Below are 19,667 nucleotides of genomic sequence, written 5' to 3'. Positions count from 1 at the left end.
GACATTTATTCTCAAATTCTGGATAATCCCTTTGGCTCTTTCCTTCAAGATCTGGCCTTTTCTTTTTTTTTTTGGTGGTTGGTCGTAGGCTGGAGCCCCTCTTACATAAAACAAAATTAGCGATGGATAAAACACTCAAGATAACCCGACTGTTGCTGTGTGGCCTCTGAAACCAGTCATGATGGCAAGGAAAAGTTGCAAAATACGTGTCTAGGCTGATGGTGAGAGATACACGATCCCTCTCTGCATTTATCTGAGCAGGGAAGGACAGGCAGGGTCGCCGCGTGTCCGCCCGTTTGTCTGTCTGTCTGTTCGTGTGTCTATCTGTCTGTCTCTCAGTGGCATGGACTTACGCATACTAGAGTTGGTATGTTAATGAAAAAAGTTTTCTCGTTTATTCAGGTGAACCGGCAGATCACGAGGCAGACAGACATACAGACAGACAGACAGACAGAGAGAGAGACAGACAGATGGGCGGGGCTGTCCGGTGAGCCTCCCCATTCCTTCCACACACACACACACACACACACACACACACGAGATAGATATTTGACTGAAAACGAGAGAGAGAGAGAGAGAGAGAGAGAGAGAGAGAGAGAGAGAGAGAGAGAGAGAGAGAGAGAGAGAGAGAGAGAGAGAGAGAGAGAGAGAGAAATGTTTCCTAAATGTATGAATTTCTCTCTCTAGATATTTGACTGAAAACGAGAGAGAGAGAGAGAGAGAGAGAGAGAGAGAGAGAGAGAGAGAGAGAGAGAGAGAGAGAGAGAGAGAGAATGTTTCCTAAATGTATGAATTTCTCTCTCTCTCTCTCTCTCTCTCTGGTCATGTATTTTTTTCTTTAATTTTCCCAAGTATTCCGAATGGTAACACAGGAAGACTCCAGAACAATGGTACCCCGTCACCCTATCCTCTACAACCTCCCCCTCTGCCTCTCATTACCAAGAGATCAGCAGCACGTGTTCCTCGCCTTTGGGAAGCTCTCATGACCCTTACAAGAAATCCCCACCTCGCCATTCCAGATTAGCAAGAGAAGCGCCGGGTGATGCTGCAAACTTTTTTTGCTTTTTATTTGATTTTACTTTTTTTTTTTTACATAAATTTTACTCATTCACTTCACTTTTTACATAATGTTTCTTTATTTACTCTTACTATGACTTAATTTATTGTTTCTTACTTCACATGTATTCCTTTCTTATTAATCAAGCTTATCAACAATTCACTTAAACACCATTCAATTTTAAAAATCACTTTCCTTATCTTACACTTATTCACTGTTTTACTTTATTCCTATGCTATTAGACTGGTAGTAGTAGTAGTAGTAGTGTTTTACTTTATTCCTATGCTATTAGACTGGTAGTAGTAGTAGTGTTTTACTTTATTCCTATTCCTATGCTAATAGACTGGTAGTAGTAGTCAGTCAGTCAGTCAGTCTGTCAGTCAATTATTTATTCTTTCTCATAATATACAGTAAGCTGTACATCACAATGATGATGAGAGGAACATACATACGTACGTACTGAAGATGTGTGTTGAGTATGTGTGAGGAGTACTCAACTTACATAATAAATTAGTATAGCATATTATGCATATGGTTTTCGGTTATGATCCCGTTTCTTCCACACACACACACACACACACACACACATACTGATTACATTAAATTTTGACGTCAAAGCCTGCGCAAGTAGGAGCTGTACCTACCTTGCATATTCTCTTTCTCATGACGGCGGTCAAGGAACACCACACACACGTCAGCGGAGGGAAAGGAGGAAAAGAATAAAGAGAAGGAAGAAGACGAAGATGACATGGCGGCGGTGGTGGTGATGGTTGTAGGGTAACGCACAGCTTGCTTCCCTCCACCACCTCTGTCACACTTCACAGCTCCACCACACCTTCCTCACACACACAGTGTGGTAGTGTTCAAGTCACCGTCAAAGTAGCCTAACTCACAGCGTCAAGAGATAGAAGTGTTCAGCGAGGAGCCACAAAACACGCCACAGCAGAGAAATGCGCGCGCAAACTGGAGAGGAGTTTTGTGCTGTTGACTGTTCACATTTGTTGTCTTAGTTTAGCTAATAGAATAATAAGTACATTTTATTTATTTACAAGTGGAAGTAAAAGAACTGCTAAATACCCGGTATCTCAAGCCATACGCTCTTCACATGGAAGAAGCGGCAACACCGCGTGTTCGCGCGCAAACAGGATACGAGTCTTGTGCTGTTGACTGTTCACATTTATTGTCTTAGTTTAGCTAATAGAATAAGAAGTACTTTTTGTTTATTTACAAGCGGAAATAAAAGAACTGCTAAATACCCGGTATCTCAAGCCATACGCTCTTGACATGGAAGAAGCGGCAACACCGCGTGTTCCAACAATGTCGTGAGCTGATGTCTGGCCCACTTCCTCAACTCTCCATTTCAGCATATTTCCTCCCAGGCTTGTTTCTTCTGCTGTATATTAAGAGCCTGTCGTTTGGATACGAAAATAGAGAAATAAAGATAAGTAAAATGTACTTATTTTTCGAAAAATAAAATCACAGCTAGACTAGATTTTATTATGAATCATTACTTGTTATAGTCTTCTAATAATAAATCAAATATCACAACAATGCCAACTCCATTAATAGAAAAGAAAGAATAATGATATTGAGCCGAAATGTTTTTTTTTTCCTCCTTTCCTCGGTACCTAGTCACTTTTCCTCCCCTTCATACTTTTCCTCTACCCTTCACCTTTCTTCCTTCTCCTACTGCTATATAACACGAGTCTAGAAACAGCTAGAAATCCTGAAATTTACGCTAAATATTGACGGGGAGAAACTGTTCCCGTGGCAGAGACGGGGCGGGGCTGGGCTGGGCTCGGCGGGGCTCGGTAGGTTGGACCCCAAGGATACTGTGGTGTTTATGTGTCTGCCCTCTGTGTGTGTGTGTGTGTGTGTGTGTATGCGCGCGTTTAACTGGATAGCTGCTCTCTCTCTCTCTCTGTGTGTGTGTGTGTGTGTGTGTGTGTGTGTGTGTGGCAAAAAAACGGAAGTATTGGTTTGATGGTTGATTACTCTTAGGTTATAGTTGAACGTTACATTGACGTCACGAAAGAAAAAAGAAAGGAAAGAAATTGCAATGTAACGTTTTCTTCACTGAGGACGACACCTGCATCACAGCCACTGACGGTGACTCGCTGCACTCTTACAAGAAGTGAAGGAAAGGAAGCCTAACGATGCCTAACGATGCTTAACGAAGGGCCTGCATCACCATCTCCTGACTCTTCTCCACACATTCACATAAAAGTGGCCGCTTTGCCGCGCTGCCCAACGAGGAGTAGCTCTGCGTCACTACCCTACCGGCGGGGACACTTCCCAAAGCTGACTTAAAAAGCAAAGCCCTGGAAGCAAGGAAGGCGGTCAAGTTGAGCGCACGTAAGCCAGAGAACAGCCTCATCAGCTCACCAAAGTCAGTGTGGCAAGACGCACGGCAGCAAGTAGCAGATAGTCATCAGCCCCGTCCTCGCCTTCACAACGCCCACAAAACCAGTCATCAGCGTCATCAGGTATTGTCAGTCGTCTCGCCCTAAGAAAAGTATCCACTCCCGCCCCTCCGAGGACCATGAAAGCCGCCCACCGAGCTGTCTGCCCGGGGCCGTCTTAAAGAGAAGGATTCTATCTGCTGAAGGGAAGGTAACTGAAGGGAAGGATGAGTTCTTACATAAAGACTGGCGCGTGTGTACCGGTGTGCAAGAACGGCAACAATAATAGCAGCAGCAGCAGGAGGAGGAAGAAGAGTCTTAGTAATTGACACTTGGAGACAATAATTCAGGTGAAAATGGATTTAATACATAAATAAATCAGTTTGGCCTAGTTTGGCCTGTCCTTGTTTTTAGCTTTCTTTTTTATTATTATTTCAGAGAGAGAGAGAGAGAGAGAGAGAGAGAGAGAGAGAGAGAGAGAGAGAGAGAGAGAGAGAGAGAGAGAGAGAGAGAGAGAAACGGTAAAAAGAAACAAGAAATAGAAGCAAATGCATAATAAAATGACAAAGACGATAACAAAGAAAATATAAGTAAAAACAGAAGATGAACAACATGACAACGATAACGAACAAGAATTGGGAGATTAAACGAATACTTACCAAGTATGATGTTTGATCGTAATTTCACGAACATTTAACTGCGTCACTGAGGTAGTAAACGAGATGCCCGCTTCACCAGCTCCACGTCAGTCCTTCAGAGAATAGGTTTGAGGAAGCAGCCAGAATATTCAAGTTGTAGCTACAACTGAGCTACAAGAGACTAGGGAAGGGAGGGAGGGCGTTTACTACCTCAGTGACGCAGTTAAATGTTCGTGAAATTACGATCAAACATCATACTTGGTAAATATTCGTTTAATCTCCCAATTTCACTTCACGACTATTTAACTGACGTCACCGGTAGTCAACGAGAACTTTAGAGTGGTTCCTCAAACCTATCAAGCCACTCAAAGGCTAAAGAACAATAATGTGGAAGCATGAACAGCCTTTTATTACCCAATATTCAGTAACAAACCCAAACAAGTACAACAACAGCACGGCTTACAACAATAATGCGCGTGAAGAACTACAAGTTATGAGAGTACAGTTCTGGAAAATTCACCAGCATCAATTATGGGCTTCCTGTAGTACTTCGTGAATGTAGATTCTCTGGTCCAGCCAATAGTAGAGATAATTGTCGACAAAGGGAGCCGCAGGGCCGCCTTACTGGCTGACGCCGACCTGGTAGAATGAGGTGAAAAAATGCCAAGACTAATGCCAGCAGCTCGCATGACATCTTTCGTCCAGCGACGTAATGTGTCCCGTGAAGCCAGTTTGACTGGAGGTCTTGTTGTGAGAAAGAAACCCGTGAGCGAACCCCGCATGTTGTTTGTGCGTTCTAGATAGCTCATCGTTGAGGTGACAACACATAACCTCCTGTCTGGGGGATAGGCTACGAAAACCAATTCTGACAAGTGTGTACCTGGCCTAGAAGTTTTTAGCGGATCACCAATCCTAAAAGAGACCCGACTGTCCGAAACAGTCATGTTCCTAATGTCTAACATATGTAAAGTCTGACCGCGTTGACCAGAGAGGAGCAACATAAGGATTGTTAGCTTCCTTGATAACTGAATCAAGGACAAATCTTTATCGGGCCCAAGACCTATGATGTGATCCAAGATCAAGTGAGGATCCCAGGTCGTACCGTAGCGGGGTAAGGACGGTCTCACCTGAAAGACTGCTTTCATAAACCTTGTAGCTAAGGGATGTTGTCCTGCCGGCTGGCCATTGATACTTGCCACTGCCGAGATGGCCGACCGTAACGTGTTGATGGAGCTGTAAGTCCTACCTGCACCCCTCCTAAATTCGGAAAGGAGGAAATCTAAAAGGTCAGCTGAAGATGGCTGAAAGAGATCAATTTTCCTGCCGAAGCAAAATGACAACCATTTCTTAATATGCGACCCATACTGTACTCTCGTGCTCTCCCTCCAGGAGTGCAGCAGAAATCCGGCAACTTCCGGCGAAAGGCCGCGACTTTGGTACGATTCCCTGATAATACCATCGCTGTCAAGATCAACACTTGAGACCGAGGATGTGTGAGAGTTGGATTTTGTGGCAGCACGAGAGGAAGACGGGGGAGAAGCACAGGAGGTGCCGTAAGCAAGCGGAGGGCTGTCGGGAACCATACTTGAGTCGGCCATAGAGGAAGAATCACCATCACTGTAGCTTCGTCTTCCTGGAGCTTTTGGAGGACCCTTGATATAATACTGAAAGGTGGGAAAGCATAGAAGTTCTTATTTGACCAAGTCATCGTGAAGGCATTAACATGAATGGCACAGGGATCTGGCTTCCAGGAAACATAAGCAGGTAATTGTGTATTTATGCGAGTGGCAAACAGGTCAACATCAGGTGTGTAATAGAGTTGAGAAATGCTTTGGAAAATATGAGGCAGTAACATCCATTCCGCATCCATGTTTTTCAATCGGGATAGTTTGTCTGCCTTTGTATTATGTAGGCCCTGTATATGCTGTGTTGACAAAGTAATACCCCTTGACAGAGCCCATTCAAAAATTTGTTCCACTATCACATGAAGGTAAAGTTTAGTACTGCCACAACGATCTAAACAGGTAAGTGCAGTGACACTGTCAGAACGGAGGCGAATATGAGTACCCCAATTATCCTTGCAAAGAGACTGTAGACCCATGAGAATAGCTTTTAATTCTAAACAGTTGATGTGATCCAGTTCATCATGAGCCCAGTGACCAGCAGTCCTGGCATTCCCCACCACTGCGCCCCAGCCAGTCAGGGAGGCGTCACAAAACAATTCTAGTTGGTGGGGACTGGATCGTAACGACTTTGTTTGTGAATCTATATTATTAATCCACCATTTGATTAACCCCTGAGCATGATTGTCCAAGATAACAGGTGAGTTATAATTCCCATGATGCCGTGCGAGTTCCTTGTTACGAATTATTTCCAAGTACTTATACCTGAGTGGTGCCAACTCCACGGCAGGGTCAGAGGCTACAGCCATACCAATAAAGGAGGAGAGTTCAAGTAAGGATATAACATCTTTGTTCAGTAGAAGTGAACCCTGTGCCTTAATGTGCTTCCTCCTCCTGGGTGTCAGAGTGGCAGTCATGTCTACAGAGTTTAATACCACACCAAGAAACTCAATCTCTTGGGTAGGCTCTAGGACCGATTTGTGAGGATTTACTGTGAGCCCTAAGGAGTCAAAAAGGTGTAGAGCGTAAAGCACATTAGATCCTAAAACGTCAGCAGAGTCAGCAATAAAGATGCAATCATCCAAATAGCATGACACGAAAATTCCCAACTTATGAAGATGCGAGAGGACAGGTTTTAACAATTTAGTGAAAATACGGGGTGCTGAAGTCAAACCCTGTGGAAGGCAAGTAAAGCGGAACGTAGAGTTACGCCAAGTAAATTTAAACCAATTCCTGTCCTCTGGCCTCACATAGACTGAAAAATAAGCGTCTTTGAAGTCAATAGACATGAAATGACAGTTCTGGTGGATTAAAGGTAGCACATCTTTGAGAGTATCCATCTTAAAATGTATATGGTCCACATATTCGTTAAGTTCTTTCAAATTCAGAATGACTCTAGCTGTGCCGTCTCTCTTAATGGTAGGAAAAATGTTAGAAAGAAAACCATGTCCCCCTGGTGCACATAATTCAACTATCCTCTGCTCCAAGAACTTTAGCATGGCAGAGTCCAGCGCTTTTTCATCTGAAAGTGACAAGCTAAGAGGAGCCGGAGGGCTCCCCTGTATGGGGACACGCACAAAAGCTAAAAATTTTCCATGTACCACATCATAGATCCATTTATCCGAGGAAAGAAGGTTCCACTGTAACCTGGCATCAAAGATTTTTCCCCCATGAAAATTATCCGGAGTATTAATCAAGTCCATTAACAAGGGACTTACCAAAGGTACTTTCACTGGTGAGCTCTGTGTCTCGGCATCCCCTTCCCCTGGGGAGGCCTCTGGCCTAAAAAAGACCTTGTTTGGTGACGTGGTCTCGGCTGCTGAGAGTGAGGGCGTGAGGGTAACTGGCGAGGTGAAGCAAATCGTTTTCCAGGAGCTTTGTAAGGGCGGAAGGTGGGCCGCCCAAGTTTCCTGGATTTGTGAATTTCCTCACACTTCTTAATCACATCGAACGGGAATAAATCATCCTTGCCGACCTCACACTCCCAATTGCAGAGCTCTGCCAAGGCAGAATCATTCACATGAGTTCGAGCAATCTCTTTCCGAAGCTGATTGATGTAGTTAACAGCGGAAGTCAGTAGCCTCAGGCTGTTATTAAGACCATCAAGGTAGTAGTTTACAGGCTTGTCTTTCTTATCACCAATATCACTGATGCAACAGGCAATGGGGACCAACGCCTTGGTCAACAGTTTATTAGTAAGTGACAGCCGAGTGTCAACTAGCTTTCCACCGACGCTCATTGCCTTTGTGATGGCAGAATTAGTCGCTGGGACCTTTAAATTGGGTACATTACTCGGGAGTTTGATCTTATCACATGTAAGCTTCACACCGTCAGAAGAGGGCCGACGTCTCAGACTGGCATTAAGAATGCCAGCCAGGCGGTCAGATAAGGGGTCACCTGTCTCTTCCTCACCCCGGAAGTGGCCAGCAAACTCATCGAGAGCTTTCTGGAAATCCGCATCAACCACCGAATCACCGGTTGACTGTGTAGCGGGGGCAGTAAGCAGATCGAGGTCGTCAAGGGGATCAGCTTCGGGCAGACACCGAGGCGCTTCAGCTGCCTCATCATCAGAATGGGGGAAGGTGAAGTTTGTCTCCACCGACACTGGAGGGACTGCCGGCTGGTCTAATCTTTCAATTAGAGCACCCAAAAGGGTAGAAAGCTTGTCCAAAGTTACTTCACTCGAAGGAGGCACCGCTGTATCGCCGATGTGGCTCGGGCCCGCAGCTGACTGCGGACAGGCGGGAGGTGGTTGAGTACTGGAACTATCCCGGGAGGCCTTCCTCCGCTTGCCATCGCCTTCTAGAAGGTCCTTCTCACGTCGCTTCCCTCCCGAAGCAGGTGAGGGGGGACGCCGAGGCGTTCCTGAGCCCTTTTCCCGTTCCGACATCTCACGTCTAGAAAGAACGGAAAACGGGAAGGAAACACAAGAGCCAACATATACGTCCTTAGATCATATATGTGGAATCACCATACAGCTAACACCCTGCTGTAGCGGGTGAAGGCTTACCAGGCTGACTCCTAAGAGAAAGCCGGTGAACAGAAGCCAGGTGGTCGACGAGCGGAACAGCAGACAGCGTTGAGGTGTGGACTGTGTGGAGACTAGCAGCGAACTGACGTGGAGCTGGTGAAGCGGGCATCTCGTTGACTACCGGTGACGTCAGTTAAATAGTCGTGAAGTGAAATCACTATACTCTACCTCCTCCTCTTACCACAAAAGACACCGCTGACCCATACACACACATGTTCAGTAACTAACCACGGCCACCCTCAACCAGATTCAGTCGCTCGAGCGTCACTCACGTCCACTGCTGACTCGCTGGCTCGCTGACTCTCTGCCCCATTGCTTCGCTCCTCATCCTTCTCGAATACACGAGGTGAAAGGCTAGCCAGGTACTCACATCCTCGTTCTCTGCTCTCCACCAGGGGACAAAAAGGCCTCTTACTATCCATGGGTTGTGATATGAAAGTGAAATTATAAGTACTGGTAGGCTTACAGATATACGAGTACTACTAAGCATATTTGTAACGCTGGCACACTTTTGAGGCTTTTTGCAATAAAATATATATATAATGTTGCTTTGGTCTCTTTTTCATCTCTTCCTCCTCTCTAAGATTTTGTTTTTCCATATTGTATTTTTATGTTCTTATTTACTTTTTATTGATAAGAGGGTATAGGAAAAATAAATAAATAAAAAGGCCCACAGAAGGTTTTAGTCCACAAAAAGTGCAGTCAAGAGGGCTGTCCAAAATTTGAGGACTAGTGTCATGAAACATTTCCTCTCGAAACAGTTCAGGTGATAAGCAGGAGGTAATACAGAAGCAGGCAGAGAGTGGTGCTTGTCTCACTTGTCTAAATACCGGCACAAGGACTTTTTTGCTACATCTATTTCATATTTATCTATAATTTTTCATATTTCTTTTGAGACCAAAGTTACCTTAGAGTTATATGAAAGCGACGAAGGAACGTAGAAATAATATTTTTATATTCTTTTCACCTTATTGGTGTTATTTTATTTTGTTCTTTTTCTTTTGATAATTTCTATCTTTTATGGAATAGTTGATCTTCGTCGCGTAGAAATAATATTTTTATATTCTTTTCACCTTATTGGTGTTATTTTATTTTGTTCTTTTTCTTTTGATAATTTCTATCTTTTATGGAATAGTTGATTGAGTGACTTTTTTAATTCTCTTATTTTATTTTTATTTCTGCATTTCATTTTTTTATTTATTTTTTCCCTTAAAACCGAAATTGCCCTTGTAATATATTAAATGGGAAATAAAGTTACCTTCAAACAAATCACTTTTTACCTCTTTTTCCCTTTTTTCCCTCCACTCCCTCGCTGCCGCCTGCCAAAATTAATATCCACAGGAAGGGCGTTGCGTGTCCTTGGAAACAGAAGCAATTAAGCCCTATGATATTATGCACAATGTTATTATTTTCGCTAATAGGAATAATAGTAGTAGTAACTCCCTCTCTGTCTGTGTGTGTGTGTGTGTGTGTGTGTGTGTGTGTGTGTGTGTGTGTGTGTGTCTCAGGAGTCGCGGAGCGGATGTAAAAAATTCGGCCATGTTTTCCTCAACATATTAATCATATTCTGGAATTTTAATATATATACGAATTAAAAATACATCACTCGCTGCTGTGTTCTGCAGAGAGAGAGAGAGAGAGAGAGAGAGAGAGAGAGAGAGAGAGAGAGAGAGAGCGCAAAGGTACAAAATAAAGCTGGTATTGTTCGTGGGCAGGGTAAAAACACTTTGTTGGTCTTGTGATTAATTAAGCGTACGCGGTAGCAGGAGACAATGAGATGATGAATTTTGACCTGACTCTATTTGGTAATCCCGTGTGTGTGAAAGCCTCCCACACACACGGGAGAGGCACACTCCATCATGAGCAGCAGCGAGGAGGCGGCGGCGGAGGAAGGAGAAGGTCTGTAATTGAGGGCAATGACCCAGAACACCCAAGCTCATGCAATCTGATCTAGCTGAAATACCGGCTGTCCGTCTTTCATCTTGTCTTCTTTTAGGTCAAGATGTTACTGGCCTTTTCTTTTTTCTGCCTCCGCAACCTATTATATTAAAGTAGGGGTGTTTATTTTTTCACCTGAAATTCCTAGACAAGTCACTTCACTCCATTAACATTATATGATAAGTGTGTGAAACCTCTTATCTGATAAGTGTGTGAAACTCACAAGAATGTATTTCTCGTTTACTTCTTTTCACTTATCCAACTCCCTCATTCTTTATAGTGTCTCTTATTTCGGCATTAGTTATCCAGTTCACCCTCTTCACCGTTTAAAAATTCTACATATTGTTAAGTCTCTGAAATCTGCAAAGAATTTCTCTCCTCTTTCTCTACTTCTTTTCTCCCATCTCTATCCACTGTTCTCTTCTCGTGTTAGATTTATTGCAGTCACTTCATTTCGCTAAATTTTTCTAATAAATGTCTGGAATCCCCAAGGATTTTCTCTCCCTCTCCACTTCTTCCCACTCGCAGGCTCATAAGCTCTAATGCTTATCTATCTCTCCTCGTGTGTTTTTGTTCTTATCCTTAAAATAATGCGCCTCCTTTACCTTCTTAACCTTCCAGCGGCGGATCGTTCATAATAATACCTAACTACATTCTTTCCCACTAACTTTCCCAGCCAAGACTGATTTTACTCTTCAAATCTGACTCAAATATTTTCTTCTCCCTTGCGGTTTAGTTTGGTCTCAAAATTCATCCAGAAACATTACATACATTATTTTTTTTCAGAACCATTTTTATTCTGATTACAAACACTCATGCTCAGACAAAGAGATTATCTTTCTGTTCAACTTTTTTCTTTGATGTCAGAATATTTCTACGTTAAGCTTCTCTAGCACTTTTCCCTATGTTAAAATTTTTATTGCACTAACGACACTGGCTGGAACCTTCCGCTCATGCTAAAACGAAACAAACGTAAGTAAAATCCTCCCCTTCCCACTCTTATTTTTATACATCACAGACAACGCAGCATTTACGTCCTGTTCACACAACAACTTCCCTCCTCACGAGTCTCTTTATCCTAATTAGTCAGCACATTAAAGGACTTAAGATAGATGAATAACACTAAAAACAGTAAGCACGGAGCGGTATGTTACTCAACTATTCACCATGACTATACATTTAACTGAATACAAGTTTACTGTCCCTCCGCCACTGTTCTGTCTTGTTGCTTATGACAAAACACAATGTAATATAGGAATACTTGGTTTTGTTCCCGCCTGTCTAAGCTGCAGGTAAGGTTATGAGTACTGTAACACCCACTCAGGGGCGTCAGACAAGGGTATTTCTTCTTGGTATATTATTACGCCTCGTTATTGACACTCGTTCATTCTTGTGCGTGTTTACTTGTCCCATATGGTGAACGTGAGGGTGAACGACAGGGTGAACGTGAGGATGAACGTGAGGGTGAACGGTCCAACTGGAAAAGGTCCCTTAATTAATCTCTATGCAATACAAAATTAACATAAGTAACATCACAAAGTCCACATGAAGGCATTGGAGCAACACATTAATGAAATCACTATGAACACGTGTCAAAAAAAGAAAAAAATAACAAATACATGATAAATAAACTACTAGATGATAAATAAACTACTAGCTAACAAGCTATGGTGACTATCCTTACGGTGTAAAGACCCTTCTGGGTCACAAATCTCACATGAATGTTTGATTACCTAACTATGACAATTTACGTTGAAATATCACAAAAACACAACATATATGTAACAGTTCTAGGTGTAAGGTAAAGTACATAAGAACATAAGAAATAAGGGAAGCTGCAAGAAGCGACCAGGCTTACACGTGGCAGTCCCTGTATGAAACACACCTACCTATTTCCATCTGCTATCCCCATCCATAAACTTGTCTAATCTTCTCTTAAAGCTCTCTAGTGTCCTACCACTAACTACATGATTACTGAGTCCGTTCCACTCACCTACCACTCTATTTGAGAACCAATTTTTTCCTATCTCCTTCCTAAACCTAAATTTTTCAAGCTTGAACCCGTTATTTGAGAACCAATTTTTTCCTATCTCCTTCCTAAACCTAAATTTTTCAAGCTTGAACCCGTTATTTCTTGTTCTACCCTGGTTACTGATCCTAAGAATTTTGCTTACATCTCCCTTGTTATAACCCTTATACCACTTAAAGACTTCTATCAGGTCCCCTCTTAACCTACGTCTCTCTAAAGAATGTAAATTTAACAGCTTCAACCTCGCCTCGTAAGGAATACTCCTCATCCCCTGTATCCTTTTAGTCATTCTCCTACAACAGGAGATAATACAATACAACAGGAGAGAATAACAAGCAACAAATTACTACACATTCCTAATATATTCCTAAACCTATCACAAATGTAATAGAGGAACACTCACCAGTCGCTGGCGCTCACAGGGAATAAATCCACAGATTTCAATCCAACAAGGTGTGTGCGGCTGCTATACCACAGATAGACTACCGGCTTGACCTCCCTCCCTGAGCTACCTTCCCTCGGTTTACCGCTCGAGGGATTCATACACGAATGAAACACTCATTAACACTCATTATTCCCAGGTAGTTATCATATGAAACGACCAAATACTATGAAACAAACAATTATGAAACGAGCAATATACAGAAATAATTTGTATAGTGACCACCATCAAACACCATGTGTTACAAGTACACCATTGCTCTGTCTAGTCCCTCATCACCAAACACGAGGAACACTCTCTCATTTCCCGTCTGTCCCCAGTGCAGGTAAGGTTAACAGTATATATGTAATAGCAAAACTGTGTATTGGTGGGCAGGTTCGCACAATCAGTATTTAATGATGCTGTAGGAATAATAGATGCTTGCCACTCTGGTATTCTGCCCCTCCACCTTACTTTCCACACGTCCAAAGTAGCGATGGTGGTGGCAGCAATAATAAAAGCAAAGTTTTCAGTATGTAATTCTCTTCCTCTTTTTATTTATTCTCTCTCTCTCTCTCTCTCTCTCTCTCTCTCTCTCTCTCTCTATATATATATAGGATCCTGGAAAGCAGAGCAACACATTTACACAAGTCAGCATGAACATCCTTATCTGAAGAGTAATTAATTACGGTGACAGAATTATCTGGCGCAGCTGGAGGTGCAGTGCCGTGCCAATGCTTCTTGCGACAAATGTCTGCAACATAGGCCTATTCTGAATCACTTCCGCGCCGCACCACCACTAATTTCAAGAGGCTCTAGCTGAAGTGATTTTTTTCAAGAAATATACTTGGACCTACGTTTGTATATACATACACGAACTGCCGCTGTTGACTTCTTGCAGCGTCTTTTATATTCTTACGTTCTTGTTATGGTCGTAAGTTGTCCGCTGGCACCGAGTGAAAGTGAGCGGGAGCCAACCGTCTTGTACAAGCAGACAGGCGCTGAGAACCTGGCGCGTGGGAACCAGTTTCCGGTTTTGTCTGTTTTTTCTCCACTTAATACATGTCGACCTTATTACCGGAAAACCGCAATTTGGCGCGACTTAAGTGAACATTAGAGAGCATTTCCATAAAGTCCCTCCGGTAAGTATTCGTAATGGTGAGTAATGCTGCTGTTTACTTGTTCAGCGTCGGACCTCAGCCGCCTCTTCCCGCCGCGTCCTGCAGCCCGTAACGAGGCAACTTCTGCCCCGCGTCCTAACTTTTGGTACAAGACTCGCAGCTTTATGTCTGGACACACTTAGCGAAGAGAAGGAAAGAAGGAAGAATCTCAGCATTCATATTTATTTCAATGTAAACTTGCTTCCTCATGCGTGCCCATTGTAGTCACCCACACTACTTATGTATCTGCCTAAACTATGCACACTAAATTATACACTACGCCTGTACGAAACGAATTAATTTGGCAGCTGCATTTAACTCTGGCGGGGGATTCCTGAAATGCTGACGATGATGACTAGTGTGTATTTTTGACCTTTAAATATGGTTCGTAAATATAAGCGAAGCAGCTTCGTCCTCTTGTTTGTCAGTGAATCAGTGAGTGAAGCAGTCTCTCTTTCTCTCTCTCTCTCTCTCTCTCTCTCTCTTATACTGGTAATATCTGAATCAATTGGCTTCGGTAAAGACGATTACACAACACACAGCAACCATTAGTTCAAGAGAGAGAGAGAGAGAGAGAGAGAGAGAGAGAGAGAGAGAGATTATGTAGGTCCGAAGGAAGTAAAGAAAAAGAAAGGAACTGAAGGAAGTGTGTTGAGTGCAAGAGGGACTCAAAAGGAAGAGGAAATTAAAGAAAATGAGAGGCAGGAAAGGGCTATCACGAGAGAGAGAGAGAGACTGTAGTAGACTATGGACAATTGGTGGCGGTGTAGCAGGTGATGTCACACGCTGCTGACGTCACCACTATATCAGACATCTCCTTCGACACGGCCCCAGATATTCAGTAATGATTCAATGGTACAAGAAGACGCCGCCGTGACAAGATCGCGGCGTGTTGGCTGATGAGAGATAGCCTCGTCTTGTGTAGCCTGTTGCCTTAGCAGTGAAGAGCGACATGTAGGGACGTGTTCCTTTATACACGGACGCAGTTTCAACGATGTACACCCACCTGCATCATCACCACCAACACCAACATTACTGCTACCACTATTACTTCCGCTGTTACAAACTCTCACACCGCAAACCTCACCAATTTTCACGCCATCATACAATTGACAAGGCATCTCATTTCAAAATACCTCACAAACACGACACAGAAGAACAAAAATTAAAGAAGAAAGTAAACATGTCAAATAAACCTATAGTGAAACAGAAGAGTAGAGTGTTGGAGTAGGAGGGGAATGCTAGAAAAGAGCATCAGATAATTGGAGCACGCAAGGAGGGAATGCAGGGACGGAAATAAATGAAGGACAGAGTGTTGGATTATGTGAGAGAAAAGGGTCGAGAAGAGAATGAGATGATTTGAACATGACAGGAGAAATGGAAGGACAGGAATAAAATTTAATGAAGGACAGTGCTGGATTGTGTGAGAGAAAGGAATAGAGAGGAAAAAGAGAGGATTAGACTTTGCTGGCATTGCTGGGAGAGGAATAAACATCGTATTTTTTGCCTCACATTCGATGATCAAGTTGTGTTTCAAGTTACCAAATATACTGAGATGTGGGAAGATGACGTGTGTTATCACTGACTTTGGGTGTGAGCTTATTTCGAATATAAATAAGCAAATAGGTAAGAAATAATAACAACATGAATAATGAAGTGTTTCATTTAGTATTGTTAGCGCCATCATTATGACACGAGGTACTTGTTAATATTAATTATATTACAGCATGTGACACCAACACCAGTAATCACAGCACATTACAGCTCAGTGTGTTTAGGTGCACTGAGTTGGTGTCGGTGCTAGACTCACACACACACACACACACACACACACACTTTCAAAATGGAATACGTGAAAGAAATATTAATTAGATAGATAGATAGATAGATAGATAGATAACTTTATTGTCAAGATGCAGCATAATAAGCTTACAAATTGAAATTTGCTTTGGCCAGAGCTCCGTACAATATAAGTTGAGTAAAAGTATATAAAAATTATGTTAAAAAGTATTTACAAAATAAAAGTTAAAATGATTGAAAGTTAAGATAATTGCACATCATACTAAGGTTACATACATGTATTAGATATATCACAGTCACACATCTATTGCACAATTGCTGTTTTAGTGTTGGTGATTATAGAGCATGATGCTTTTTGGCACAAATGAGTTCTTATATCTGTTCGTGCGTTGAGTCGGCAGAGCTAATCTTCTGCCTGACCTGAGGAATACATAGCAGGAGTGGAGGGGATGAAATGAATCGTTCATGATTTTTTCAACCTGCTTCATAGATTGTTCAAGGAACAGCTTATCTAATGGTTTTGTTTCTGCACCTAATTTCCGTGATTTTCGCACAATCTTTTTAAGCTTACTTTTATCATGACATGTTAGCTTGCCATACCAAGTGGTTAAGGAGAAACCTAATAGTGACTCTATTGTAGACTTATAAAAGAGGCTAATTATATGTCTATCTACATGCAGGTTGTTTAAAATACGTAAAAAATAAAGTCTCTGCTTACATTTCTTGAATACCATATTGGTATTTGCACTACCTTTTAGTTGATTATCAATCATAAGACCTAAATATTTGTACTCTTCTACTCGGTCTACAGTTTCTGAATCAATTATAATAGGATCAGGTATGCTGCGATTTTTGGTTCTATAATCTATGATCATCTCTTTGTTTTTTTTTTATGTTGAGATCAAGATAGTTTGATTTGCACCAATCCACAAATTGGTTGACTTGGGACACATATTCATCACACTTATCATCCGAAATTTTACCAAGTATTACAGTGTCGTCAGCATATTTAACAATTGTACAATTACTACATACACTTCTACAGTCGTCAGTGTATAGGCTGAAAAGAACAGGGGACATGACGCAGCCTTGTGGAGCTCCTGTGTTAGTTGTTAATATATTGGACTTAACATTGTACAACGTGGTATACTGAGGTCTTTCACTTAAAAAACTAAAAATCCATCTCAAAACATAGCTATTTACGTTCATTGCTATTAATTTGTTTAAAAGAATGTGGGGTTGCATAGTGTTAAATGCAGAACTGAAGTCCACATACAAGATTCTAGCTTGTGTATTTTGTTTATCCAAATGTTTACTTATTTCATTCATTAAAGTTAAACTTGCATCTTGAACACATCTGTTTTTACAATATGCAAATTGAAAGGGGTCCTTAAAATTGTCAACACTGTCACATATAATATTCCTTAAAATATCTTCTAAGCATTTCATGATATTGGAAGTTAAAACAACGGGTCTAAAGTCATTAAAAACTTTGGGAAATTTCACTTTCGCAATGGGTTTAATTTCGGACTCCTTCCATTTGAGTGGCACGATACCGTGGTCTATAGAGTGCTGAAAGAGTGACCTCAGCACTGGAGCTAACTGTTCTGCACAACACTTGAGTGCCCTGGCTGGCACACCGTCAGGACCTGTCGCCTTGCTAGCTCGAACCCGCTTTAGGGATTGCAATACACATTTTTCTGTTATTAAAATCTTTTCACTTGAAATGTTCTGAGTGTCTGATATAATATTATTACACTCCTCACTAAAATTATACCTCTCAAACCTAGCAAAGAAGGAATTCATTTCGTTAACGTAAGTGGTTATGTCTTGTGGATATGGTATATTTGTCTTTTCTTTATGTCCGCATAAAGTTTTCAGTCCTATCCACGCATCTTTAGTACTGTTCGTTCTAAATAAACCCTCGATCTTTTCTTTATAGTCCTTTTTTGAGTCAGTTATTTTCTTATTGATTTTCTTTTGTACTGCTTTTTGTTGTGTGCTATCACCGTTAACCATGTACCTTCTTTTTTCATTCAACATAGTTTTCAATTCTTTAGTCACCCACGGTTTATTATTAGGGTATATCTTGATTACTTTTGTAGGTACTAGCATATCAAAACAGAACTGAAAATAGGAATTAAAGATGTCTACGCTTGTATTGATATCCATCTCATTGTCTATAAGAACAGACCAGTCGGTACACTCGAAACATGCTTGAAGTTTCATGCTGCTATCTTCATCCCATTTTCTAATTGTTACCTGTTCACACTTTTCTCTCTTCAGAACTTGTTTATACACTGGCACACAGAACAACATATTATGGTCTCCATTACCTAGGGGGGGCCTTTTTAAAACACGATAACTCTCCTTAACATTACAGAACAGCTTATCTAGTGTTCTGTTTCCTCTTGTGGGGCACTTAACCGTTTGTACGTATGTTGGTACCTTTTCCTGAAAGTCACAGTGGTTGAAGTCACCCAATATTATCTTGACGCTCACCGGTAGGAAACCCCAGATAATTTTCACAATAACATATGTAAAGCAGCTGAATATATGAAAATGCGTATCCAGTATGTTGACAATTTATTGCATGAAGCTGTCATTCCTGTCGTGCTTGTGTTGCAATCACCTCCTTCCTGTAGTAATGGAAAGTAAAGCGGGGGGAACACTCTGGAAGGCTGTCGTCCTTGTCCTACACTATTGCTATTGAGTCTTGCAGCATATCAGTAGTGTTTCATGAAGGGCCATCTTCAATAATGGCGACTATGAGCTTTGTCAGAACATTATCAATACAAAACAAGGGAACATGACTCACTTTATTGGTGTTAAGAAATCCCCTTCACTGCGCTGTCCACAGTGAAGAGGTCATCTATCTTGACGACACTTACTAGTCTCGCTACCAGTGCCTGTAAGTTTTAGCTAAGTTTACCCTAAATTTACTCTTATAATTGCCTTTATTATCTCCATATGACACCAACGAATATTTTTGCCAATTAGGTCAGGGTCTCAAACATCCACTGTCAAAATAGCATCCTTGTCCGACGCTTTGTTAAGATTTTATTTATGAAAAACGACAGACACAGCATCCCAAATCTTTAGTAATAATGTTGAATGATTAAAGATGTAAGCGTATTAACTTTACCATTAACAAGGTCTAGCTGAAGTTATTGGGGGTTTCAAGGGTGTTTTCATGATTTTAGTAATAGTTTTGTAGGGTTTTGTGAAAATATTGGAGTTCTCAAGGATGTTTGCATGAATTTAGTGATAGTTAAACAAGCTCTTTAGGAAACTACGGTCTTCATAGATGTTTATAGTTTTATTGATAGTTTAACATGATGTAGTGAGTTATTAGGTGTTCGCGGATTTCATAACAGTTCCTTGTTCACGAGATGGATTGTGTTTGTCTGTGTACATCTTGTGGTTAGTTGCTGGACACTCTCTACCTAATCTATAAACAATAATGATGGGGCACTGTTAGGATGGCAATAATTAAAGTGTATAGCACATATTTTTTCATACAAACCACACACACACACACACACGCACACACACACACGCACAGACAC

At 41.6% G+C, this 19,667-nt stretch overlaps 1 protein-coding gene and 1 long non-coding RNA gene across 4 annotated transcripts; both read right to left on the bottom strand.

Moving 5' to 3' along the window:
* Positions 1-2,220: 2,220 nt before the first annotated feature.
* LOC135098245 (uncharacterized) lies at positions 2,221-13,241 on the bottom strand. The gene is made up of 3 exons (XR_010266752.1): positions 13,121-13,241; positions 9,023-9,131; positions 2,221-2,465 (listed from the first exon to the last, which is right to left on the bottom strand). It is a non-coding gene; the product is annotated as an uncharacterized LOC135098245 (long non-coding RNA).
* LOC135098244 (uncharacterized) lies at positions 4,117-8,929 on the bottom strand. Of its 3 annotated transcripts, none has more exons than XR_010266751.1 (3): positions 7,438-8,929; positions 4,618-4,736; positions 4,117-4,210 (listed from the first exon to the last, which is right to left on the bottom strand). XR_010266751.1 is itself a non-coding variant. In XM_064000513.1 (3 exons), the coding sequence occupies exon 2, from the start codon at positions 8,607-8,609 to the stop codon at positions 7,449-7,451; it is 1,161 nt and encodes a 386-aa protein (XP_063856583.1). In that variant the 5' UTR covers positions 8,610-8,616; positions 8,730-8,929; the 3' UTR covers positions 4,488-4,736; positions 7,438-7,448. The 3 variants fall into 3 exon arrangements, 2 of the variants coding, with proteins under 2 accessions (XP_063856583.1, XP_063856582.1); XM_064000513.1 differs by lacking the exon at positions 4,117-4,210 and having other exon boundaries at positions 4,488-4,736; positions 7,438-8,616; positions 8,730-8,929; XM_064000512.1 differs by lacking the exon at positions 4,117-4,210 and having other exon boundaries at positions 4,488-4,736.
* Positions 13,242-19,667: the final 6,426 nt, after the last annotated feature.

The sequence above is a fragment of the Scylla paramamosain genome, unplaced genomic scaffold, assembly GCF_035594125.1.
Source record: "Scylla paramamosain isolate STU-SP2022 unplaced genomic scaffold, ASM3559412v1 Contig52, whole genome shotgun sequence".
Classification (NCBI taxonomy): domain Eukaryota; kingdom Metazoa; phylum Arthropoda; class Malacostraca; order Decapoda; family Portunidae; genus Scylla; species Scylla paramamosain.
Note: the sequence above shows the minus strand (reverse complement) of the source record. Positions and strands in the feature narration are given on the sequence as shown.

Coding starts and splice junctions, on each gene's coding strand:
- LOC135098244 (XM_064000512.1), bottom strand. CDS start 8,609: ATGTCGGAACGGGAAAAGGGCTCAGGAACGCCTCGGCGTCCCCCCTCA.